Here is a 26,391-nt window from a genome sequence, read left to right on the forward strand (position 1 = left end):
CTGCTCAAAAGAGAAAAAGGTGAAACCAGATTCCAATGAGAACATTTCGGAGAACGTTCAGAGTTGTCTCTTGGAAGCCGGAGCCTCCAATGACTCGCTATTGACTGATTGCATTCAGATGATTTCTTACTTCAGCTACCAGTGTTTCCTGAGGATTGTTGCATATCTCTATGTTATGGGTTGCACGTAGTGCTGAAAGAATATTACAGATATTTGTTATGTTTTTAAGGTGTTTTTTCAGAAATAAACCCAATTGCGGTAGCAAATAACTCTCTCATTTTTGCACACAACTCATCTACGTTGCCCTCTATGAATTTCTTTAACTCTGTCTGCTAAGTTGCCATTATTAGCACCACTAAATAAAATAGTGTCACACAACTGGCTAACTGTCTTGTCTCTAAATATGCATTACACTCACAGAAAAAAATTGACATTGGTTGACCTTGTCTTTTCTCAACTCGAGTTCCCATTTAGTATTGTTCTGCCTCAGTTCCATCTACTTAGAACAGTCCTTGCCCTTAGTCAGCTCAACGTTTAACGGTTGCTCAACTCAATTGTATGTTGAACTGCCTGGACAGTAATCGATTTGTCTAAATGCAGATGTATAAGTAAAGTGTTAAGATAATCTCTCTCTATTTTTAATCAGATTTTCTGTTGTATTACAGTCTTCTCAGATCTGAAGATACGGTTTCGAGCACTAGTTTTATGAAAAAGGCCCACTGAAGTTGCAGAATACACAATAACTAATTCGTCATGACTTCTGATAGTTGGTTAAGATTTTCCGCTAATCTACCATTGAGTATACCACATTTGACAGGAGATATACCGTCTAAACCAACTGGCAACATTCTCCAGTAGCCTGCCTCCCAGAATCACATACTGTTCTGAGTCAACTCCGTCCCTTATGGCGTTGCCTGTGAATAGTATTACGGCCACACTAGTACTTAGTTTGCACATTGCTACCAGTGCACATGTACTTATAAGTGTGGCTGTTGAACCAAACACTTATTTAACATAATCGCTCACAGAACAATAAATCTGTTAATGGAACTTGAAGTTTCATTGTGTTTAACACCGTGCTGATGGTGCAGCTCTGAGGTTAAACAAGATTTTGATGGAGTGACACATATATTGTACACTAAGTTATTGAGCTGGAATATTTGTTCAGCAATTAAATAACTGAAACTATGTTGCACATTTTATGTGCATAATTAATATGAATGAATCTCTGGTTTCCGGCCAAATAACTCCATAGTTTAAGCTATAACGTCCCCCTTTTCAGGCAATATTCATAACTAGCTCCCAAGCTCTACAGATGCCGCTCTTAAATTTCCTTTCAATAGCCATTTTGAAAGTCCGTTGTTTTACAGACAACCATACTCTTACTTGTCTCAGAATTCACAGTACGCATGACACTCATGATGTTTATATTAGAAAAAAAAACCTTTAGAATCTTTTTTCCTGTGCTGACATATATTCGCACTCATTCTGCTTTCTATATTACTAAGACGGTCAAGAATAGAATTGTTAGGGAAGAGGGAAAGAAAGTGGCTAACCACTATCCATACCAGTTCAAAATATGACATAACAGGAAGCGGTACATAGGTGGCTGTAGTGTATTCCAAGGTTCATCACTTTAAAACAATGCTTCTTACTAAGTATGGTTTCGTTGGCGACTATCTTGTAATGTCTGCCATTATTATTTTGACCACCTACATTACCATCTCACGGTATTGCTGTTATGACATATTGGGAAGCTAACGTGCAGATTGTGGAGTTGAAGTGTTTCATTTCATGTCCTAAGTTACATACAACATTCCACATTTACAGAATACAGATAAAACATATTGTAAACGTGATATGTTACTTTTTGTCCTCAAGGCTACATCCAGCTCGTGACTTTGCCTTCTTCTCTCGAGGTCGATAACACTTACGAGGGAGAAACTGGTGTGATCGCAGGCTGGGGTACCACTGAAGGTAAGTGGACATCCTTAGTTCACTTTCAGACACCTAGCTAAATGCAAAAAAAAAAAAAAAAAAAAGGTTCAAATAGCTGTGAGCACTATGGGACTTAACATCTCAGGTTATCAGTCCCCTAGAACTTAGAACTAGTTAAACATAACTAACCTAAGGACATCACACACATCCATGCCCGAGGCAGGATTCGAGCCTGAGACCGTAGCGGTCGCGCGGTTCTAGACTGAAGCGCCTAGAACCGCTCGGCTACAACGGCCGGCTAGCTAAATGCAGTAAAGGAAAGTGTTGCACCTAGAGAACACTGTATCTAGGAACGTATCATGGTTTTTGGTATGTACTTCAGACTAGTGACTCGTATTAGAATAACATGCGGAGGAATGAGCACTAAAGACCACTATAAGAAATTTCCACCATTTTCTTTAGTCTTTGTTGTTTCTAGACAGGAGATCTGTTTTGGTGCATTTGTAAATATGTAGAGTTATACACTTGTAACTGCTGTTTCATGATTATATTAAATCTATTTAGAAAATATTATTAATTCTTGTAACACAATCTTACTACAAGTTAAATTCTATGCATTTTTAAAACTACTTACGTGACCTATGTATGGTTAAGCTATTCTTCGTCGGACATGCATCATGTTGTACCTTGAAACAGAAGGTGCTCTACCATGGAACACGTGATACTGGCAAATTAACTGAGTTCATTTATGTCTTAACAATTTTTCTTACCTTGAAAATTTAATTTTGTGTTAGCTTCTAATAGCTTTAACATCAAAATGTATTGTATTTGTAATTGGCTTGTAATAATACTTCTTCTTAATATGATTTCGTGGGCTGATTATTGGTGTGCGGTAGAGTTATAATGCACCAGACAGACCGATAAGTAGGCTACTGAGAAACACTTCTCCACTGCAGCGCTTTTAAGTTTCAGTAGTTTGTTTCTGGGTACATGATTTTGTTATCCCTTGGAACGTGTTTACACGTTAGAAAAAAATGTAATTTTCTGGAGTACTTGTATTTTCTATACATTGGAAGCTTTTGTGTTCCTTGGCAGAGCGATATTTTCGTTGTGTATGTGCACACCCTGATAGGTATGACACTGTTGGACATTTGGGACTCATTTTCATGAATGGCTGTCAGATGCCACAAGTTCAGAATGAACATCTGAACGTTAATGAAATCATTCACGTTTAGATAAGCAGCGTTAGCCAGAGCTGAATGCTCTGAAGTTCACATTTTGTGGAATTACTTGGTTATTAGATGTAACTACTGTATAAAGAAATACTGTCGCCTTCACACTCATATGTTTTGCAGGAAAGGCGTCACCCTTGCATCACAACCCAAAGTGCCTGACATATTATCGAGTTGAAAATATAGAAAAACGAACATCTGCAGGTACACGTCTCGTTTCTACGACAACTTGGCGTTAACTTCCATTTTCATCCGAACCGCGTGTACTTCACCTACAAAAATCAGTTGGTGTTGAAAAGCCACTCTTAACAACTTCATTTTTGGCTGAAAAACAGATTCCACACTAGTTAATAGGGAAGAGTCTTTAAACAGTAACAGTTTTGTTAGCTTGGTAACACTACTTAAACAAATGTGACTTAGCTGACTTTGCAAGGTTGAAAGCAGGGATCACGTGGTCGTCTCCAGTCCGTAGGCTGGTCTGCCACCACAGCTGTCGGAGATAGGTTGAGCGTGTCCGTCTCTGTGTAACTACTGCGACCCACATCCAGTTGAATCTGCTTACCGCAGTCAAGCTGTGTTCTCTCTCTACAAATATTTCCACTCGTCCCGCCCTACACTTCCTTCCATTACCAAAGTCACAATTCCTTGATGCCTCAGTATGTTTCCTATAAACTAATCCCTTCTTTTAGTCAGGCTGTGTCATAATGGGCTTTTCTGGACAACTCGATTCAATACATGTTCATTAGTTGCCGATCGGGCCAGCTAATCCTCAGCATTCTTCTGTACCTCGACAATTCAGGAGCTTCTATTCTCTTCTGATCTGAACTGTTTTCCGGCCACGTTTCACTTCTGCAGACGGCAGCCGTCTTGACTAATATCTTTAGAATGTATCTCCTATATCGTAAATTTATATTCAATGATAGCAAATAATTGGTTTTCAGAAACGCTACACCAAATAATCCTCAGATTAGCCAGATTTAATTCGATTAGATGTTATTATGTTTTTTCAAGTCATTATCCATTCCGATTCCATGTCCTTTGTCATGCCTGACAGTATAATAATTAAAGTGCTGATGATATTTAAGTATAAAAATAGCTACTTTTTAAATGGAATATAAAACTTTAAAGACAATTTACTGTTAGTCACATTACTTTTGATGATATTGGTTAATTTCTTTCTTTAAGACTTTTCTTGTCATGTCTGCCAGACATAGTTGACCATTTAACACGAATGTATTAATTAATTCACTATTAACAAAAAATACAGCGATTTTACTTGCATTCTGTAGCCTGTATCAGCGTATCAAAAGAGTTTGTAATGGTTGCACTAGACGATCACTCTGGTGTATACTGCAATAAAAATGTTGGAATTCACCACACACTAGATGTGAGAGGTTAATGAAACTAAAACGACAGGCTGGTGAAACTGATAGGATATTGAACTTCCTACGACTACAGCCGTTATGAAATACACGAAATACAATCGGAATTGCGAATATGGTCAAATAGCAGCTGTATAATGGAATGATGACAGTGAAAATTTGTGCTGGTTTGGGAGTCGAGTCTGGAATTCCCTCTTATCGCGAGCAGACGCCTTACTATTAAGCTATCCAAGCGTGCCCCATAGCCACACCCAAACTTCCATTTGGCGTCAACCATGTGGCTACAGCCTGCACTCGTACATACACAATGTATATTCCCATACAGGGGGACATTTTAATTTAGGTCCTTACAAGCCAAGCAGTATAAGTAACAAAAAGAGTTTTGAGTAAATGATATTCAGAGTTGAGACACTACAAAAAATACCATGAACAACTGAGAGAAAAAAAGAATAATTTTGAAGCTTTATTGCCTATCTCATCCAGAACAATCAATGCTGAATTTTGTCAGTTACTAATTTTTTATTACTAATTAGAAATCATGAGGCGCAGTGGCATTCATAGGAACACATTAATGGCAGGCAGTAACTTATTACTTGTGTTGAACATGACTGTGACTCTGCTCAGAGCCTGTTCCCAACATCCTGTTATGTTCATTTTCTGAATAACAGTAAACTTATTCACGATTTTGATTAACTGGCTTCAGTGTTCTTGCAGCTTCGTGGTGTGGAGGTTTCTGCTAAAACTCATGATGTACTGGTGGCACAAAGGGAAGCAGAGTCAGTAGATCTCTGTACCTGAGATATTTTTACTTATCTTTTTCATTATTTATTTGTAAAGCGGGGAAGACACTGATATTTCTGCCGCAGAGATGTTGTTTCTGGTTATTAAAATTTTGAAAATCTTTCAGCTCTTAATTGAGGGATTCCCTATAGAAGAAGATAAAGGGCGAGTTCGTTTGAAAATGCAGCCACTCCATTTTTCTCAAGCCTTTCACTCAATCCTTGAGATAATCATTGAATCCGATTAGTGTGATGAAATCATTGTCAGTAATCGGGATTACCTTACATTTCCTGCAGGCCTTGGAAATAAGTAATGTCCATTCATGGGGTACAAAACTCCAAGGACTTTCCCTGGCACCCTCCTCGATAGTTCCAAAATCTTGGTCGCATTCCGTATAGGAAAGATCAGAAATCACGAATTTGTGATCTACAGTTTCAGTGTGTGTATTCTGGGTGACGCACTGCGAGAACTGTACAATGTATTTACTTTTATTTTGATCCATAACTTTGTCACTAACAGCTGATATGTGTTCAACTGAAGTGGGCAATCTACTTATACAGGCTGTCTGGGAGGAAAGGTCAATATTTTAAACAGTGATAGTACTAGTAATTCTGAACAAAAAATGTTATATGAACATAGTTCTGCAAATGCTTTGCTAGGGAGGTATGGGTATTGGAAGGAACTTTAATTTTGCTATGATGTGCACAACGCGAACGTATACGCAATACAAATAGACTGTAACGTTATTTTCTTGCAAACAATGCACGGGCGCATGCCATGTTTACGCTATGCAACTTTCCACGTATTATGGTCATGTGACGTACGTAGTACAATCACGCGTTGTTTGCGCATTTGTGCCGTGTAAGCCGCATTGTGTAAGGTACCGGCGACTGATCGATTAGATGTGTAGTCTATGGTGTTAACTGTGTTCGTACAAGCGCTGCTAACAATGCCACACGTCTACAGTAATGAGGAATACGCAGATACGGTGTATGTTTATGTCTTCTGCGACGGTAGTGCTACCGCTGCAAGAGAAGAGTACCACAGGCGCTTTCCGACTCGACGATTACCTGATCGCAGGGTGTTTACCAAAGTGTTTATCACTTTCCGTGCAACAAGCTCTCTTCCAAGTAGACATTTTTCGTCCGAGCGTGCACGTCAATAAAACTTTTCAGAAAAAGGAAGAAATTATCGCGTTTTGAGCGAGGTCCCAGTACGAGCATACGAAGAATGTCCCTGCGGATGAATATCCAACAGACACATGTATGGGAAACATTACATGTGGAAAACCTGTATCCATTTCACATACAGCGTGTCCAAAACCTCCACGTTGGTGACAATGCCCAACGACTTCATTTCTGTCACTGGGTAATTGAGAATAGTCATTTGTTTCCATACATACTATTCACTGACGAAGCCCAGTTTTCACGACATGGAATAAATGGCCACGGGAAATTACACACGCTTCGGTGGATAGCAATTTCCAAGTTCGTTTTGCCATAAATGTTTGGTGCTGGATGATCGGTAACCTTTAGATAGGTCCATTTATTGTCAATCAGCGACTTTTGGAAAATTTATTTGTGGAACTATCTGAAGACGTTGTTTTAGCCAAGCGAACTGGAATTTACTTTCAACATGACGGTACCCCTCCACATATTACCTTAGGTGTGAGGGGCCATCTTAACCGCACCTACCCTAATCGCCTTGGCGGTGCTGTCAACTGGCCTCCAAGATCACCTGATCTTACACTTTTAGATTTATGGTTATGTGATTGGATGAAATCAGAGGTGCACAAAGTGAAGGTAAAAGCACGAGATAAACTGCTTCGTCGCCCATGGACGCTGCTGAATTGATCAGGAACCAATCCCAGGCAGTTCAACAAGAAACAGAACATGTTATAGCTAAGGCCCAAAAGTGCATTGACGTTCAGGGTGGGATATTCGAACTTGTTCTGTGAACTGTACAACATCTGTACCAAAAGTGCCGGCCGCTGTGGCCAAACGGTTCTAGGCAATTCAGATTGGAACCGCGCGACCGCTACAGTCGCAGGTTCGAATCCTGCCTCGGGTATGGATGTGTGTGATGTCCTTAGTTAAGTTTAAGTAGTTCTAAGTTCTAGGGGACTGATGACCTCAGATGTTAAGTCCCATAGTGCTCAGAGCCATTTGAACCATTTTTGAACGATAAGTGTTAAAGACGTTTGTGAAAGACGTGGTACATCTTTTCAACTGAATACATGTAACATGCATGTTGTAATGCATTATGTACTAAATGCAACGTAAATACACATTATGTAAGAATGTGTAACATAACTGTACTTCTCTGTAAGATTGTTTTCAAGAGAATCACGTTGCGGTCCCGTTGTATTGCGTATACGTTTAAGTTGTGCTCATCTATTATGCAGAATTAAAGTTCCTTTCAATACCTGTACCTCCCTAACGAAGCATTTACGGACCTATGTTCATATAACATTATTTTGTTCAGAATTACTTATACTATTACTGTGTAAAATATTGACCTTTCCTCCCCAAACATCCTGCAGAAGAGTTGAAGCAATTTCTTGGCGTCCACGAGCAGTTTGACCCTTGTACCAAATGTACTTCGTTGCACCTCCAGGGGCTAAATCGTGTCCACAAAAATTGTAAGTCCATAGCTGTGTTGTATAATATGCTCTGCTCCAAGGAAGCACAGGTGGAGAGAGTGTCTTCCGTACAACAAAACATATTGCTATTTGTGAACTGTCGTATTTTGAACGTTCCTTTGGCCTGCTTCTTTCTTCTCTAGCTGTCTGTGCCTTAAGCAAATATAATACACTCCTGGAAATGGAAAAAAGAACACATTGACACCGGTGTGTCAGACCCACCATACTTGCTCCGGACACTGCGAGAGGGCTGTACAAGCAATGATCACACGCACGGCACAGCGGACACACCAGGAACCGCGGTGTTGGCCGTCGAATGGCGCTAGCTGCGCAGCATTTGTGCACCGCCGCCGTCAGTGTCAGCCAGTTTGCCGTGCCATACGGAGCTCCATCGCAGTCTTTAACACTGGTAGCATGCCGCGACAGCGTGGACGTGAACCGTATGTGCAGTTGACGGACTTTGAGCGAGGGCATATAGTGGGCACGCGGGAGGCCGGGTGGACGTACCGCCGAATTGCTCAACACGTGGGGCGTGAGGTCTCCACAGTACATCGATGTTGTCGCCAGTGGTCGGCGGAAGGTGCACGTGCCCGTCGACCTGGGACCGGACCGCAGCGACGCACGGATGCACGCCAAGACCGTAGGGTCCTACGCAGTGCCGTAGGGGACCGCACCGCCACTTCCCAGCAAATTAGGGACACTGTTGCTCCTGGGGTATCGGCGAGGACCATTCGCAACCGTCTCCATGAAGCTGGGCTACGGTCCCGCACACCGTTAGGCCGTCTTCCGCTCACGCCCCAACATCGTGCAGCCCGCCTCCAGTGGTGTCGCGACAGGCGTGAATGGAGGGACGAATGGAGACGTGTCGTCTTCAGCGATGAGAGTCGCTTCTGCCTTGGTGCCAATGATGGTCGTATGCGTGTTTGGCGCCGTGCAGGTGAGCGCCACAATCAGGACTGCATACGACCGAGGCACACAGGGCCAACACCAGGCATCATGGTGTGGGGAGCGATCTCCTACACTGGCCGTACACCACTGGTGATCGTCGAGGGGACACTGAATAGTGCACGGTACATCCAAACCGTCATCGAACCCATCGTTCTACCATTCCTAGACCGGCAAGGGAACTTGCTGTTCCAACAGGACAATGCACGTCCGCATGTATCCCGTGCCACCCAACGTGCTCTAGAAGGTGTAAGTCAACTACCCTGGCCAGCAAGATCTCCGGATCTGTCCCCCATTGAGCATGTTTGGGAATGGATGAAGCGTCGTCTCACGCGGTCTGCACGTCCAGCACGAACGCTGGTCCAACTGAGGCGCCAGGTGGAAATGGCATGGCAAGCCGTTCCACAGGACTACATCCAGCATCTCTACGATCGTCTCCATGGGAGAATAGCAGCCTGCATTGCTGCGAAAGGTGGATATACACTGTACTAGTGCCGACATTGTGCATGCTCTGTTGCCTGTGTCTATGTGCCTGTGGTTCTGTCAGTGTGCTCATGTGATGTATCTGACCCCAGGAATGTGTCAATAAAGTTTCCCCTTCCTGGGACAATGCATTCACGGTGTTCTTATTTCAATTTCATGGAGTGTATATCTAAACACCAAGAACTGAATCCAATGTAGGCTATACCAGATGCATGGTATTTCCATCTGGAAACAAGAAGCATACCTACAAAACATAACAAAAGTAAGTGTTGCCAACAGCAATACCTTGAAACGTAAGGCTAAGGTCTCTGGCACGACCCTGCAGCGGAAAACTATTTATTTGCATTCATTGTCCATTATTTACCATAGTTTCTGGGATATGTCTCGAAACTGTTTGAGGGAAAGGATGCGGGCATGTTCTACTTGGTACAGAACTTGACCAGCATTGATTTTAAAACAAACTGAATGGGTACCACAGTCAAATACCTGCATCTGCGTTTTACAAGAAAGAACTTCTACAAAACTGTCCATCAGTGTCGCAGAAATCATGAGCCTTAATACAAGGGCGCGCAACAACACGAACTTATGACTGTAAGTCCCACTTGGGAGAAATTAATCTTTATATGCAAATTGAATGAGTAGCGTGAATCACTCCCTACACCTGAAGCTACTAACTCCAGTAACTTTGTACGTGACCTAACATACATAATATCGAACCGATGTAATAGGTAACACCACGTTTCACAAGAAACGTATGTATTAGTTAGCTGCCCATGTCCGTCTCTGAGCAAAATTTTCATCAACTCCCCTGAGAGTAGGTTGCCTTGTCAGGTCCTTATCTGACCAATCCCTAGAGTCTGTTAAAAAGCGTGCGCCACCGAGTCAAACAGGGCTGCCGAAAAGTTGGAGGTAGCCTTTGCTCATAGGCTCTCTCCAAACAATGAAGTGTCACAGAAGGCGCTAGAAAGGTTTGTTTGGATTTCTATGGAGCCAGTCAAACGACGAGCTTTTAAAAGGGCAGGACGGCTGGTTTCTGCCCTTGAGTTTTGTTCACGCCAGCCAGACATAAAGAATGGAAAACGAATTTTCCCCAGATCCCATAGAAAGAAAGGAACGGAAATTCCTTTAACTTGTGGTCCAGTCGCCATATTCTCGTCTAATGCAGGTGAATCAATTGGGACTTGGTGAGGAGGGCTGAGGTTCCTGATTCCCATAACAGAACAGAAAGCGAAACAAAATCAACAGTCCAGCACAAAATCCAAATATGGTCATATGACAGACTACAAATGCACCTGACAGAAAAATTGTCTAGCAGTAACACAGGGAAAACTAAAATTATGAACGAGATATGGATATACATCATCCCCTTCTAATAATACTGCTTAATTTCTTAACAAAAAGTTAAAGCAATTTTCGCAGTTTATATCATTGTTAAACACAGAAAGAAATCATTCCATCACTATATTTTACGTTTGTATATTTCTATGCGATTTGGGAGACAATCTGAGCAGCCGTCTTCGTTTGTTTGCAGATGACGCTACAAAAAGTTTTAGAAAAGATATCTGAATGGCGCGAAAAGTGGCAGTTGACCCTAAATAACGAAAAGTGTGAGGTCATCCACATGAGTGCTAAAAGGAACTCGTTAAACTTCTGTTACACGATTAAACAGTCAAATCTAAAAGGTGTAAATTCAACTAAATACCTATGTATTACAATTACGAACAACTTATATTGGAAGGAACATATAGAAGATGTTGTGGGGAAGGCTAACCAAAGACTGCGTTTTAATGGCAGGAGAATTAGAAAATGTAACAGGCCTACTAGGGAGACTGCCTACACTACGCTTGTACGTCCTTTTTCAAAATACTGCTGCGCGGTGTGGGATCCTCCAGATAGGACTGACGGAGTACATTGAAAAAGTTCAAAGAAAGGCAGCATGTTTTGTATTATCGCGAAATATGGGAGAGAGTGTCACAGAAATGATACAGGATTTGGGCTGGACATCATTAAAAAAAAGGCGTGTTTCGTTGCCACGGAATCTTGTCACGAAATTCCAAAGAACAACTTTCTTCTCCGAATGCGAAAATATTTTGTTGACACCGACATACGTGGTGGGAAACGATCACCAAGATAAAATAAGGAAAATTAGAGCTCGTACGGAAATATATAGGCGTTCATTCTCTCCGTGCGCTTTGCGAGATTGGAATAACGGAGAATTGTGAAGGTGGTTCGATGAACCCTCTGCCAGGCACTTAAATGTGATTTGAAGAGTATCCATGTAGATGTAGGTATATGCAATGTTCATTCATTTGGCAATAGCCAGTATATAATTATATAGACAAACAAATGCTTTATTAGTGACATGGAAACTGATTCAGTCTCAGTCGTACTGAAAAATTTCTACAAATGGAGTTCACTAAGTACTTCATTACTCAAGGATCCTTATATTGCGAATACCTAGAACTGATGTTACGTATTTATTTTGTATTACTACGGAAGAGTACTGTAAATGAATGTTCACAATAACAAAGAGCCACGAAGCTAACATGATTCAATTCTTTTGGTTACAGCGGGAGATTCAGAAGTTCTTCTATGGAGTCAGGTGACGATTGTTCCCAACTCAGTATGCTCGGAGCTCCACGAAGAAGGTGCCATTACTGACAATATTATGTGCGCTGGGAACACGTACACTGGCGTATGCTGGGTGAGTATAGAGTGTTGTTCATCACACAACCACTTACTTCTAGAAAACGAACTGCTGTGTGACTTTCGAAACTCTTTATTAGTTGGGAAAACGTAAATTCTTGTTACAATCTATACCTATTATTAATTAATGTAGCAATTTGTTTCTTCGATATTTGTAGCTAAGTCACGCAGTATCCTTGCATGCATTGATAGCCTGTCGACATGTGTAATATAGCTATGAGTGACGTTTAATCTCCCGAGTTATTCCTTTTTTCATTAATAATTTACCGTCAGCAGAGGTCAGTGATCCATAAGCTGGAGGGAAGTGAACTGGATTTCTTCTGTAGGGAGATTGGTAGTTCCGTTGATAACCACACTGGCAAGCAATTTAGGTTGCGACGGAATTATTTAGAGCTAACAGTTGCGAAACTACAATGAAGCGCACAAGGAAACTAGTATACGCATGCGTATTCAAATACAGAGGCATGTAAACATGCAGAATACGGCGCTCCGGTCGGCAACGCCTGTATAAGACAACAAGTGTCTGACGCAGTTCTTAGGTGGGTTACTGCTGCTACAAAGGCAGGTTATCAAGACTTGAGTGAGTCTGAACGTGCTGTTATAGTCGGCGCACGAGCGATGGGACGCAGCATCTCCGAGGTAGCGATGAAGTCGGGATTTTCCCGTACGACAATTGCAAGAGTGTACCGTGAATATCAGGACTCCGGTAAAACATCAAATCTCCGACATCGCTGCAGCCGCAAAAAGATCCTGCAAGAATGGGACCAACGACGACTGAACAGAATCGTTCAATGTGACAGAAGTGCAACCCTTCCGCAAATTGCTGCAGATTTCAATGCTGGCCCATCAGCAAGTGTCAGCGTGTGAACCATTCAACGAAACATAATCGATATGGGCTTTCGGAGCCCTAAGCCCACTCGTGTACCCTCGAAGACTGCATGACACAAAGCTTTATGCCTAGCCTGAGCCTGTCAACACCGACATTGGACTGTTGATGACTGGAGACGTTGGATGGTCGGACGAGTCTCGTTCCAAACAGTACCGAGCGGATGCATACTGGTATGAAGACCACGTCTAGACTCCATGGACCGTGCATGGCACCAGGGGACTGTTCAAGCTGGTGGAGCCTATGGAGTGGTGTGTGGCGTGTGCAGTTGGAGTGATATGGGACCCCTGATACGCCTAGGTACGAGTCTGACAGGTGACACGTATGTAAGCATCCTGTCCGATCACTTGCATCTACACTCCTGGAAATTGAAATAAGAACACCGTGAATTCATTGTCCCAGGAAGGGGAAACTTTATTGACACATTCCTGGGGTCAGATACATCACATGATCACACTGACAGAACCACAGGCACATAGACACAGGCAACAGAGCATGCACAATGTCGGCATTAGTACTGTGTATATCCACCTTTCGCAGCAATGCAGGCTGCTATTCTCCCATGGAGACGATCGTAGAGATGCTGGATGTAGTCCTGTGGAACGGCTTGCCATGCCATTTCCACCTGGCGCCTCAGTTGGACCAGCGTTCGTGCTGGACGTGCAGACCGCGTGAGACGACGCTTCATCCAGTCCCAAACATGCTCAATGGGGGACAGATCCGGAGATCTTGCTGGCCAGGGTAGTTGACTTACACCTTCTAGAGCACGTTGGGTGGCACGGGATACATGCGGACGTGCATTGTCCTGTTGGAACAGCAAGTTCCCTTGCCGGTCTAGGAATGGTAGAACGATGGGTTCGATGACGGTTTGGATGTACCGTGCACTATTCAGTGTCCCCTCGACGATCACCAGTGGTGTACGGCCAGTGTAGGAGATCGCTCCCCACACCATGATGCCGGGTGTTGGCCCTGTGTGCCTCGGTCGTATGCAGTCCTGATTGTGGCGCTCACCTGCACGGCGCCAAACACGCATACGACCATCATTGGCACCAAGGCAGAAGCGACTCTCATCGCTGAAGACGACACGTCTCCATTCGTCCCTCCATTCACGCCTGTCGCGACACCACTGGAGGCGGGCTGCACGATGTTGAAGACGGCCTAACGGTGTGCGGGACCGTAGCCCAGCTTCATGGAGACGGTTGCGAATGGTCCTCGCCGATACCCCAGGAGCAACAGTGTCCCTAATTTGCTGGGAAGTGGCGGTGCGGTCCCCTACGGCACTGCGTAGGATCCTACGGTCTTGGCGTGCATCCGTGCGTCGCTGCGGTCCGGTCCCAGGTCGACGGGCACGTGCACCTTCCGCCGACCACTGGCGACAACATCGATGTACTGTGGAGACCTCACGCCCCACGTGTTGAGCAATTCGGCGGTACGTCCACCCGGCCTCCCGCGTGCCCACTATATGCCCTCGCTCAAAGTCCGTCAACTGCACATACGGTTCACGTCCACGCTGTCGCAGCATTCTGCCAGTGTTAAAGACAGCGATGGAGCTCCGTATGGCACGGCAAACTGGCTGACACTGACGGCGGCGGTGCACAAATGCTGCGCAGCTAGCGCCATTCGACGGCCAACACCGCGGTTCCTGGTGTGTCCGCTGTGCCGTGCGTGTGATCATTGCTTGTACAGCCCTCTCGCAGTGTCCGAAGCAAGTATGGTGGGTCTGACACACCGGTGTCAATGTGTTCTTTTTTCCATTTCCAGGAGTGTATTCATGTCCATTGTGCATTCCGACGGACTTGTGAAATTCCAGCAGGACAATGAGACACTCAGCCCGCATCTCGTGGTCGTGCGGTAGCGTTCTCGCTTCCCACGCCCGGGTTCCCGGGTTCGATTCCCGGCGGGGTCAGGGATTTTCTCTGCCTCGTGATGGCTGGGTGTTGTGTGCTGTCCTTACGCTAGTTAGGTTCAAGTAGTTCTAAGTTCTAGGGGACTTATGACCACAGCAGTTGAGTCCCATAGTGCTCAGAGCCATTTTGAATGAGACACACAACACGTCCAGAATTGCTACAGAGTGGCTCCAGAAACAGATGGAACATTTCCGCTGGCCACCAAACTCCTCAGACATGAATATTATTGAGCATATCTGGGATACGTTGCAATGTGCTGTTCAGAAGAGACCTCCACCCCCCTTCTCCTCTTACGGTTTTATGGACAGCCCTGCAGGATTCATGGTGTCAGTTCCCTCCAGCAGTACTTCAGACATTAGTCGAGCCCATGCCACATCGTGTTGTGGCACATCTTCGTGCTCGCAGGACCCTACGCGCTATTAGGCTGGTGCACCAGTTTCTTTGGCTCATCAGTTTAGCAGGCTTACAACTGCTACCTGACTGACAACTTTCCCTTCCTAAGAAAATCCGTATTGTGAGACCGCAGGTATCGTAAGTAAAGAGCTTTGTGTAGTGCAGTCATCAAAGGCCCAGCATTGAAATCTGCAGCAATTTGCGGAAGGGCTGCACTTCTGTCACACTGAGCGATTCACTTCAATCGCCGTTGATCCAGTTCTTTCAGGATGTTTTCGTGGATGCAGCGATGTCAGAGATTTTATGTTTTACTATTTTCCTTATATTCAAGGTTCACTCGTGGAATGGTCGTAAGGGGAAATTCCCCACTTCATCGCTACCTCGGGAATGCTGTGTCGCATCGCCCGTGCGCCGAATATAACAGCACTTCAAACGCAGTTAAATCTTGATAACCTGCCATTGTAGCAGCAGTAACCAATTTGAAACTGCGGGAATCACTTGTTGCCTTATACAGGCGCTGTCACCTGCAGCGTAGTATTCTGCCAGTTTATATGCCTCTGTATTTGAATATGCATGTCTATATCAGTTTCTTTGGCACTTCAGTGTACATTACTCCCCTGGCTGTCTTTCGTATCGGCGTGTTTGTGCCTTTCATCAGCGTACTTGCGTCATTGGTAAACACAAAGTTCTTGAAGAGTCCTCCAATGCTGATGGGGTGTCGTTTACATAGCTCAGAGCGTAGTATCGTTCGTAAGATTTTTTAATACACTACTGGCCATTAAAACTGCTACACCACGAAGATGACGTGCTACAGACGCGAAATTTATCCGACAGGAAGAAGATGATGTGATATGCAAATGATTAGCTTTTCAGAGCATTCACAGAAGGTTGGAGCCGGTGGCGACACCTACAACGTGCTGACATGAGGAAACTTTCCAACCGATTTCTCGTACACAAACAGCAGTTGACCGGCGTTGCCTGGTGAAGCGTTGTTGTGATGACTCGCGAAAGGAGGAGAAATGCGTACCATCAAGTTTCCGACTTTGATAAAGGTTGGATTGTAGCCTATCGCGATTGCGGTTTATCGTATCGCGACATTGCTGGTCGCGTTGGTCGAGATCCAATGACTGTTAGCAGAATATGGAATCGGTGGGTTCAGGAGGGTAATACGGAACGCCGTGCTGCATCCCAACGGCCTCGTATCACTAGCAGTCGAGATGACAGGCATCTTATCCGCATGGCTGTAATGGATCGTGCAGCCACGTCTCGAATCCTGAGTCAACAGATGGGGACGTTTGCAAGACAACCACCATCTGCACGAACAGTTCGACGACGTTTGCAGCAGCATGGACTATCAGCTCAGAGACCATGGCTGCGGTTACCCTTTACGCTGCATCACAGACAGGAGCGTCTGCGATGGTATACTCAAAGACGAACCTAGGTGCACGAATGGCAAAAAGTCATTTTTTCGGATGAATCCAGGTTCTGTTTACAGCATCATGATGGTCACATCCGTGTTTGGCGACATCGCGGTGAACGCACATTGGAAGCGTGTATTCGTCATCTCCATACTGGCGTATCACCTGTCGTGATGGTATGGGGTGCCATTGGTTACACGTCTCGGTCACCTCTTGTTTGCATCGACGGCACTCTGAACAGTGGACGTTACATTACAGATGTGTTACGACCCGTGGCTCTACCCTTCATTCGATCCCTGTGAAATCCTACATTTCAGCAGGATAATGCACGACCGCATGTTGCAGTCCTGTACGGGCCTTTCTGGATACAGAAAATGTTCGACTGCTGCCCTGGCCAGCACATTCTCCAGATCTCACACCAACTGAAAACGTCTTGTCAATGGTGGCCGAGCAACTGGCTCGTCACAATACGCCAGTAACTACTCTTGACGAACTGTGGTATCGTGTTGAAGCTGCATGGGCAGCTGTACCTGTACACGCCATCGAAGCTCTGTTTGACTCAATGCCCAGGCGTATCAAGGCCGTTATTACGGCCAGAGGTGGCTGTTCTGGGTACTGATTTCTCAGGATCTATGCACCCAAATTGCGTGAAAATGTAATCACATGTCAGTTCTAGTATAATATATTTGTACAATGAATACCCGTTTATCATCTGCATTTCTTCTTGGTGTAGCAGTTTTAATGGCCAGTAGTGTATTTGCAGCAGAAGTGTAGTAGATGTTTGCAAGGAAATAACTGTCTACGTTTCAGTCGGATCTCGGTACTCCCCTGGTTGTGGAGACTGAAGGAGGTTACAAGCAGATCGGAGTGGCCGGCTTCCTTCCGACCGACGGCTGCGTAACAGGGATGCCTGCTGGCTTCGTCAGGGTCACCTCCGTTCTCGACTGGATCGCCACCATCACCGCAACCAACTTTCAGTGAGGAGTCGGTGTTGCCTGGGACGTAGTTCTGTTCTGGCGCCACCTCACCGTTTAGTTCATTTGCTCCTAATGTACGTTTATATTTTATCACAATTCTTGTAATCGCACTATACAAGAATATTAACTGAAATAAAGAAAATCACGAGAGAATATCTAATTATTGCTAAAGCATATGGTCTCAGATCTGTGTCTTCCTCAGTCCTTATGTAACATAAAGGGTGTTCAGAGGTTCCCGTTAACAAACGTCTGGGATATTTAGAGCGGAGTGACTGCATTACATTTTGAAAATCGACCAATGTCCGGAAACGTACAGTTTCCGTTCCACGACGGTTTTGTTCAGATGGTTAACTCATCCACTTCTGCTTGAGGAAATAGGCGAGACGCAGTGCAATTATTAGGCAACAATTCGAAAGGAAACGTAATGAAATATTCATTTAACACTGAAGCACATTTGTTTAGATTATTCCAGAATATAAAAGAAACCAGCATTCTGTACTACACAACAATACTGATGCATTACAACAGCGACTCGATGTGTTGACCACACCGTTCATACAGACACTGTATCTGCGAAGCATGCTCTAGATACGGTAAGGCGGCGGACGGCTGACCAGTACTTGGACGAGTTGATAGGAAGGGTAGCGTTTAAACGGGTGCATGTCTGTCGCCAGTCCCGGCGTTTCTCAGCCCGAGCAAGTTCTTTTTATTTTTTATTTTTTTGGTCATCAGTCTACTGACTGGTTTGATGCGGCCCGCCACGAATTCCTTTCCTGTGCTAACCTCTTCATCTCAGAGTAGCACTTCCAACCTACGTCCACAATTATTTGCTTGACGTATTCCAATCTCTGTCTTCCTCTACAGTTTTTGCCCTCTACAGCTCCCTCTAGTACCATGGAAGTCATTCCCTCATGTCTTAGCAGATGTCCTATCATCCTGTCCCTTCTCCTTATCACTGTTTTCCACATATTCCTTTCCTCTCCGATTCTGCGTAGAACCTCCTCATTCCTTACATTATCAGTCCACCTAATTTCCAACATTCGTCTATAGCACCACATCTCAAATACTTCGATTCTCTTCTGTTCCGGTTTTCCCACAGTCCATGTTTCACTACCATACGATGCTGTACTCCAGACGTACATCCTCAGAAATTTCTTCCTCAAAGTAAGGCCGATATTTGATATTAGTAGACTTTTCTTGGCCAGAAATGCCTTTTTTGCCATAGCGAGTCTGCTTTTGATGTCCTCCTTGCTCCGTCCGTCATTGGTTATTTTACTGCCTAGGTAGTAGAATTCCTTAACTTCATTGACTTCGTGACCCATCAATCCTGATGTTAAGTTTCTCGCTGTTCTCATTTCTACTACTTCTCATTACCTTCGTCTTTCTCCGATTTACTCTCAAACCATACTGTGTACTCATTAGACTGTTCATTCCGTTCAGCAGATCATTTAATTCTTCTTCACTTTCACTCAGGATAGCAATATCAGCGAATCGTATCATTGATATCCTTTCACCTTGTATTTTAATTCCACTCCAGAACCTTTCTTTTATTTCCATCATTGCTTCCTCGATGTACAGATTGAAGAGTAGGGGCGACAGGCTACAGCCTTGTCTTACACCCTTCTTAATGCGAGCACTTCGTTCTTGATCGTCCACTCTTATTATTCCCTCTTGCTTGTTATACATATTCTATATGACCCGTCTCTCCCTATAGCTTACCCCTACTTTTTTCAGAATCTCGAACAGTTTGCACCATTTTATATTGTCGAACGCTTTTTCCAGGTCGACAAATCCTATGAAAGTGTCTTGATTTTTCTTTAGCCTTGCTTCCATTATTAGCCATAACGTCAGAGTTGCCTCTCTCGTCCCTTTACTTTTCCTAAAGCCAAACTGATCGTCACCTAGCGCATTCTCAATTTTCTTTTCCATTCTTCTGTATATTATTCTTGTAAGCAGCTTCGATGCATGAGCTGTTAAGCTGATTGTGCGATAATTCTCGCACTTGTCAGCTCTTGCCGTCTTCGGAATTGTGTGGATGATGCTTTTCCGAAAGTCAGATGCTATATCGCCGGACTCATATATTCTACACACCAACGTGAATAGTCGTTTTGTTGCCACTTCCCCCAATGATTTTAGATATTCTGATGGAATGTTATCTATCCCTTGTGCCTTATTTGACCGTAAGTACTCCAAAGCTCTTTTAAATTCCGATTCTAATACTGGATCCCCTGTCTCTTCTAAATCGACTCCTGTTTCTTCTTCTATCACATCAGACAAATCTTCACCCTCATAGAGGCTTTCAATGTATTCTTTCCACCTATCTGCTCTCTCCTCTGCATTTAACAGTGGAATTCCCGTTGCACTCTTAATGTAACCACCGTTGCTTTTAATGTCACCAAAGGTTGCTTTGACTTTCCTGTATGCTGAGTCTGTCCTTCCGACAATCATATCTTTTTCGATGTCTTCACATTTTTCCTGCAGCCATTTCGTCTTAGCTTCTCTGCACTTCCTATTTATTTCATTCCTCAGCGACTTGTATTTCTGTATTCCTGATTTTCCCGGAACGTGTTTGTACTTCCTCCTTTCATCAATCAACTGAAGTATTTCTTCTGTTATCCATGTTTCTTCGCAGCTAGCTTCTTTGTACCTATGTTTTCCATCCCAACTTCTGTGATGGCCCTTTTTAGAGATGTCCACTGCGCTATTCCTTATTGCTGTATCTATAGCGTTAGAGAACTTCAAACGTATGTCGTCATTCCTTAGTACTTCCGTATCCCACTTGTTTGCGCATTGATTCTTCCTGACTAATGTCTTGAACTTCAGCCTACTCTTCATCACTACTATATTGTGATCTGAGTCTATATCTGCTCCTGGGAATGCCTTACAATCCAGTATCTGATTTCGGAATCTCTGTCTGACCATGATGTAATCTAATTGAAATCTTCCCGTATTTCCCGGCCTTTTCTAAGTATACCTCCTCCTCTTGTGATTCTTGAACTGGGTATTCGCTATTACTAGCTGAAACTTGTTACAGAACTCAATTAGTCTTTCTCCTCTTTCATTCCTTGTCCCAAGACCATATTCTCCTGTAACCTTTTCTTCTACTCCTTCCCCTACAACTGCATTCCAGTCGCCCATGACTATTAGATCTTCGTCCCCCTTTACATACTGCATTACCCTTTCAATATCCTCATACACTTTCTCTATCTGTTCATCTTCAGCTTGCGACGTCGGCATGTATACCTGAACTATCGTTGTCGGTGTTGGTCTGCTGTCGATTCTGTTTAGAACAACCCAGTCACTGAACTGTTCACAGTAACACACCCTCTGCCCTACCTTTCTATTCATAACGAATCCTACACCTGTTATACCATTTTCTGCTGTTGTTGATATTACCCGATACTCATCTGACCAGAAATCCTTGTCTTCCTTCCACTTCACTTCACCGACCCCTACTATATCTAGATTGAGCCTTTGCATTTCCCTTTTCAGATTTTCTAGTTTCCCTACCACGTTCAAGCTTCTGATATTCCACGCCTCGACTCGTAGTACGTTATCCTTCCGTAGATTATTCAATCTTTTTCTCATGGTAACCTCCCCCTTGGCAGTCCCCTCCCGGAGATCCGAATGGGGGATTATTCCGGAATCTTTTGCCAATGGAGAGATCATCATGACACTTCTTCAAATACAGGCCACATGTCCTGTGGATACACGTTACGTGTCTTTAATGCAGTGGTTTCCATTGCCTTCTGCATCCTCATGTCGTTGATCATTGCTGATTCTTCTGCCTTTAGGGGCAATTTCCGACCCCTAGGACAAGAGAGTGCCCTGAACCTCTATCCGCTCCTCCGCCGTCTTTGACAAGGCCGTTGGCAGAATGAGGCTGACTTCTTATGCCGGAAGTCTTCGGCCGCCAATGCTGATTATTTATCAAAATTTTAGCAGTGGCGGGGATCCAACCCGGGACCGAAGACGTTTTGATTATGGATCAAAGAGGCTATCCCTAGTACACACATTGCAGTTATTCTCTAATATCAGTATGAACACATTCAACAAGTCCTAAAATTTTGGCGATTTGCATCAACATTTTAAATTAAGTATTTTAGCCGTATTTTGTTCCACACCACCAATATAAACATTTTATTCATAAACTATAATATCAGGGCTGACGAGGTTATACGGACTTTTTATCTTACATCAGAACTGTTTATCAATCAGGAATGGGGAGACACTAAGGACTGATCGTTTTAACAGGCCGCTGTGAAACTTATTTTATGTAACGTAGCACTTCGGTTTAAGGTCTTGTTTCGCAGCTCAATGTAATTTAAATTCCTTCGTAGTCGTTTCTTACGCACCAGCCTATGTAGTTGGGCCGTGGGTTGTCAGAAGTATAAGCTTCCAACTCTTCGCCCTAATAATTTTAAAATAAATGAATGTGAAACAATATAAAATCAGTCATCCAGGTAATCACCATCTCAAAATACATGTGCTCAGGCACAGGTTACCAACAAGCAATCCACATTTCAGGTAATATCTTCATTAACAATTTACACAACTGGAAAATGCCATGTATGTTCTACACGTGAGGGGGGAGATGGGGGGGAGGAAGGGTAGGGGGGGCATGACAGTGCCGTGACACACTCTAGTGAAGTTCTCTATCGGTAATTGGCAGAAAACGACAATAGCACGAGAATGGAAAACTTTCCTGATGTATTGCAAATAATATTTACTCGATCAAAAACTGGTCTTTGTGGGAGTAACGTTTCATGTCTCACTATTATATCTGTAAATCTGACGTAATTTTATTTGTAGCTGTGAAATCGAGTTGTCACTTGACAATAGCCTAAGAAGATGAAAACTGGATGGTGTTTCAGGAAAATAACAATTGCAGAACACCAGGCCAGTCTTTCATTGTTGAAATTATAATTGTGATCTGGCAAAGCACCAACAGAGAACAGGGATGGATATGAAAGTGGGTCCACATTGCCAAATACACATTTGCTAAAGTGAAGCTGCCGAGGTGGCCGAGCGGTTCTAGGCGCTACATACCGCGCGATCGCTACGGTCGCAGGTTCGAATCCTGCCTCGGGCATGGATGTGTGTGATGTCCTTAGGTTAGTTAGGTTTAAGTAGTTCTAAGTTCTAGGGGACTGATGACCTCGAAGTTAAGTCTCATAGTGCTCAGAGCCATTTGAACCATTTTTGCTAAAGTGTCCAATAACATTAACTTTCACTATTTCTTATCTCATAATAATTGTATTTTTCCAAGTATTTGTTTTGTTTAAGGGGAGCCGGAGGTGGTCAAATCCAAAAAATTACGATTTTTTTTTGCTACCGAAAATTAATTGGAACCTTCCTCTTTAATGTAAACTTTGAATTATTGTTCTACTCGCCCTAGAAGTGGAGTTATTACCACTTTCCCCCACGCCTGCAGAGGAAATGGGTGGCCGCTGAATGCATCTAACACCCTCTCGTGACTTCCTGGCGAACTGCTTGGGATTTTCTCGGTCTGTTACGCATACAGCGCCTTATCTTACGCATGCAGCGAGTGTACAAGGGTTGGCTACATTGTTTTCTGTGACAAATGAAACGCTAAGTGCTCGGAACATCGTCTCTTTTCTGTTTACAGTTTCGAATTAGTTCAGTGTTGCGCCTGTTGTTGGTAGTATTATACTTCTTGTGTAAAGCGTTGTTCTGGTTACGATGCCACGTTTTAGTAACCGTGTATATAAGAAGAGGAAGAACGTATGGAAAAGAAAATTAACACTAATACCAAGTTGCGATACTACAATTACTGAAACAGTGCGTTCTTCTGCTAAGCAACACATGGCCGGCCATAGCCCTGTGACATCTTCTAGCAAGAAGCTGACTGGTGGAAGTGACAGATTTCGTGAATATGTTAGTGACAGTGATGATATTAACGAAGTACTGAATATTGGATTATTATCTTCTGTGCTGAAAGAAAGTGTTCTGTGCAAAATGTGTTCAAGTGTAGGAGTGGGACTAGAGATAACAAAGCACTTTGGTTTAGCTTGTGAGATGAAGATAATCTGTGCATGTTGCAAGTATCAAGTGACTTTCTACAATTCACATGCCAGTCTCTTTGGTGAAAATGGACGATCTAGAGTGTTTGATGTGAATGTTCAACTTGTGTATGGTCTTTGATCCAATGGAAAAGGGTCTGCTACTGGTAAACTGTTTTGTGGTATTATGAACTTGCCATCGCCTCCAAGCAAATTTGGGTACTATTGTGAACTGGTAGGATCCTCTGTTGAAGATGTGGCTTTGAAAAACATGAAGGAAGCAGTGGAGGAATCTGTAGAAATGAACGGTGGTTCTAGGGATTTGGTAGTGACATTAGATGGTTCCTGGCAAAAGAGGGGTCATAAATCCCTGAATGGGGTTGTAACTGCTACTTGTGGTGATAGTGCAAAAGTGGTAGATGTTGCAATATTATCAAAACATTCTAGGTGCAAAAATAAAATCAAAGGAGAGCACAGTGGAACCTGTGAGGCAAATTTTAGTGGATCAAGTGGAGCAATGGAAGTGGATGGAGTGAAACAAATTTTTGAACGTCCAGTTCCCAGATACAACGTTAGGTACAAATACTACCTTGGGGATGGTGACTCCAAAGGTTTCAAGACTATAGAGGAACTGAAACCATATGGAAATGAATTTGTAGTTGAAAAGTTGGAACGCATTGGGCATGTACAAAAGCGTATGGGTGCACGGCTTCGAAGGCTCAAACAAACTTTGGGTTCAAGTAAGCTCAGTGATGGAAAGACAATAGGAGGGAGAGGCAGGCTTACTGATGAGGTGATTGAACGTCTACAGAGATACTATTTATGCTATAAGGCAAAATACTAGTAATGTTAGTGACATGCGAAAAGCAGTGTGGGCATTGTTCCTTCATACTGCCTCTTCCAATGAATACCCTCAACACAGCCTGTGCCCAAAAGATTCCTGGTGCAAATATAATGCAAAAAAGGACTATGATCACAAACATGGTTTGCCAGCAGCTGTGATGAATGCAATACAACCAATTTTTCATGACTTAGCTCAGCCACAATTGTTACACAAATGTCTACACGGAAAGACGCAGAATCCTAATGAGAGCGTAAACAATTTGATTTGGAAAGCGATTCCTAAAAGGGTGTTTGTAAGCATAAAAACACTGCACTTTGGCATTTATGATGCAATAGCAACCTACAACCAAGGGAACAGTGTGAAGTGTGAAGTTCTGAAGGCATTAGGATTTACAGCTGGGGTGAACACAATACGAGCACTAAGAAATATTGACAGAGAAAGGATAAGAGGAGCAGAAAGAAGAGAAAGGCATATGAAGTATGATGGAACAACAGGCCAGAAAAGAAGACAGAAGAGGAAGCTTGTGGAGGATGAAGAACAAGACCCTGATAATCCATCCTATAGTGCAGGAATGTATTGAGAAACTTTGATAGCCATTTCCCGTAAATTAGAATTTTTCGAATATAAGGAACATTTTCTCAAAATCCACTCAAGCTAGAGAGATGAAATTTTTATACAGCACTCCTAGTGGTCAAACTTACATTGTAACACAGCCATTTGCCAATATGTTCAGTAGTTTCATTTCAGTTTAATTATAAAGCAATTATTTGTAAAAAAAATTTGGGTCATTAGTAAAAAAAATAATTGGAAGGAAACTAGAAAAGATACTCCAAAATCCCTCTGTCATAACTGCAATACTAAACCACTCTATATGTAAAAAAAATTCAAATTTTTCTATTTGTTAGTTTATTCATAAATGTTCCTCAAATTTAGTGATTTTAACATGGGCAGAATAGGCACCTCCGGCTCCCCTTAAATACATATGAATGATACTGTCTAAAATATGGATTCCATGTTCACAACATGAGCTTGAGGACGTGTATTTATAGATATCGATTATCTTACATAAAAAAAATTTACGCTTCCGACGCCACCAGTGGGTTAAAAAGTAAACTTCAGAGAAGCAAATCTATGTGGTGCCTCTAGCGAAATAAATATCAACTTCAGAGTCTCGATGTCAACCAAGCGGCTGTAGCACCTATCGTGATATAGGACCAGTTGTACAAGGGAACAGGTTTTCGAAGCATGTCCAGTGGAATAAATTTTAAGTTTACGTGATCTTCAGCTTCGTAGTCCTGTGGATTAACAAAAACAGAAAACACTGGTTTGTTTTGTGTATTTTATAGTGATGGCCAGCATTACACGTTATAGGTTACTTAAAATGACACAATCACATTTTTACGTTACGTTTAGGGTGGAATCTATAATGTGTACAGAGGACATAGCTAGATAAGGTGCTTTAAAACACTGTCACCGTTATAGTGGATATCCTTACAAAATGTCACGATTTCTGAACTTGTGGTTAATTCTGGGAATGGTAGAGTAGCATGAAATTATGAGTAGTCGTATGAGTAGAAACGATCTAGCTATGGTGGCAGACTGAACTATAGCGCATCCCATCTCCTACGTTTGGTTGGGAGGTGGCAGATTGTTCGTGAATTCACGAAGCTAACATGGGTGAAAGCAAAAGAGCTGTTTGAGGTGACACAATCCCCTGTAGCATAGGCTGAACTGTATCTAGTTTTTGTGTGACGATAGCAGTTTGATTGTAAGATGTAAAATGAAAAATGACGCTGTATAAAACACACTTCATTTTCTTATTCTAAAAGGAAGAAT

At 43.1% G+C, this 26,391-nt stretch overlaps 1 protein-coding gene across 6 annotated transcripts in view; it reads left to right on the forward strand.

The window, feature by feature from the left end:
• The window catches only part of LOC126210625 (collagenase-like), a 231,944-nt gene that overhangs the window by 31,642 nt on the left and 173,911 nt on the right, over positions 1 to 26,391 (forward strand). The window contains exons 4-6 of one of the 6 annotated variants that reach the window (XM_049939926.1): positions 1,882 to 1,977; positions 11,972 to 12,105; positions 17,522 to 17,848. The exons of 4 other annotated variants lie outside the window; for them this stretch is intronic. In XM_049939926.1, the coding sequence (XP_049795883.1) occupies positions 1,882 to 1,977; positions 11,972 to 12,105; positions 17,522 to 17,692 (401 nt within the window). In that variant the 3' untranslated portion in view covers positions 17,693 to 17,848. Of the gene's footprint in view, positions 1 to 1,881; positions 1,978 to 11,971; positions 12,106 to 17,521; positions 17,849 to 26,391 lie in introns of those variants that run through there. One more of the 6 variants, XM_049939922.1, reaches the window with a different exon arrangement.

This window comes from Schistocerca nitens, chromosome 10 (genome assembly GCF_023898315.1).
Source record: "Schistocerca nitens isolate TAMUIC-IGC-003100 chromosome 10, iqSchNite1.1, whole genome shotgun sequence".
Lineage (NCBI taxonomy): Eukaryota > Metazoa > Arthropoda > Insecta > Orthoptera > Acrididae > Schistocerca > Schistocerca nitens.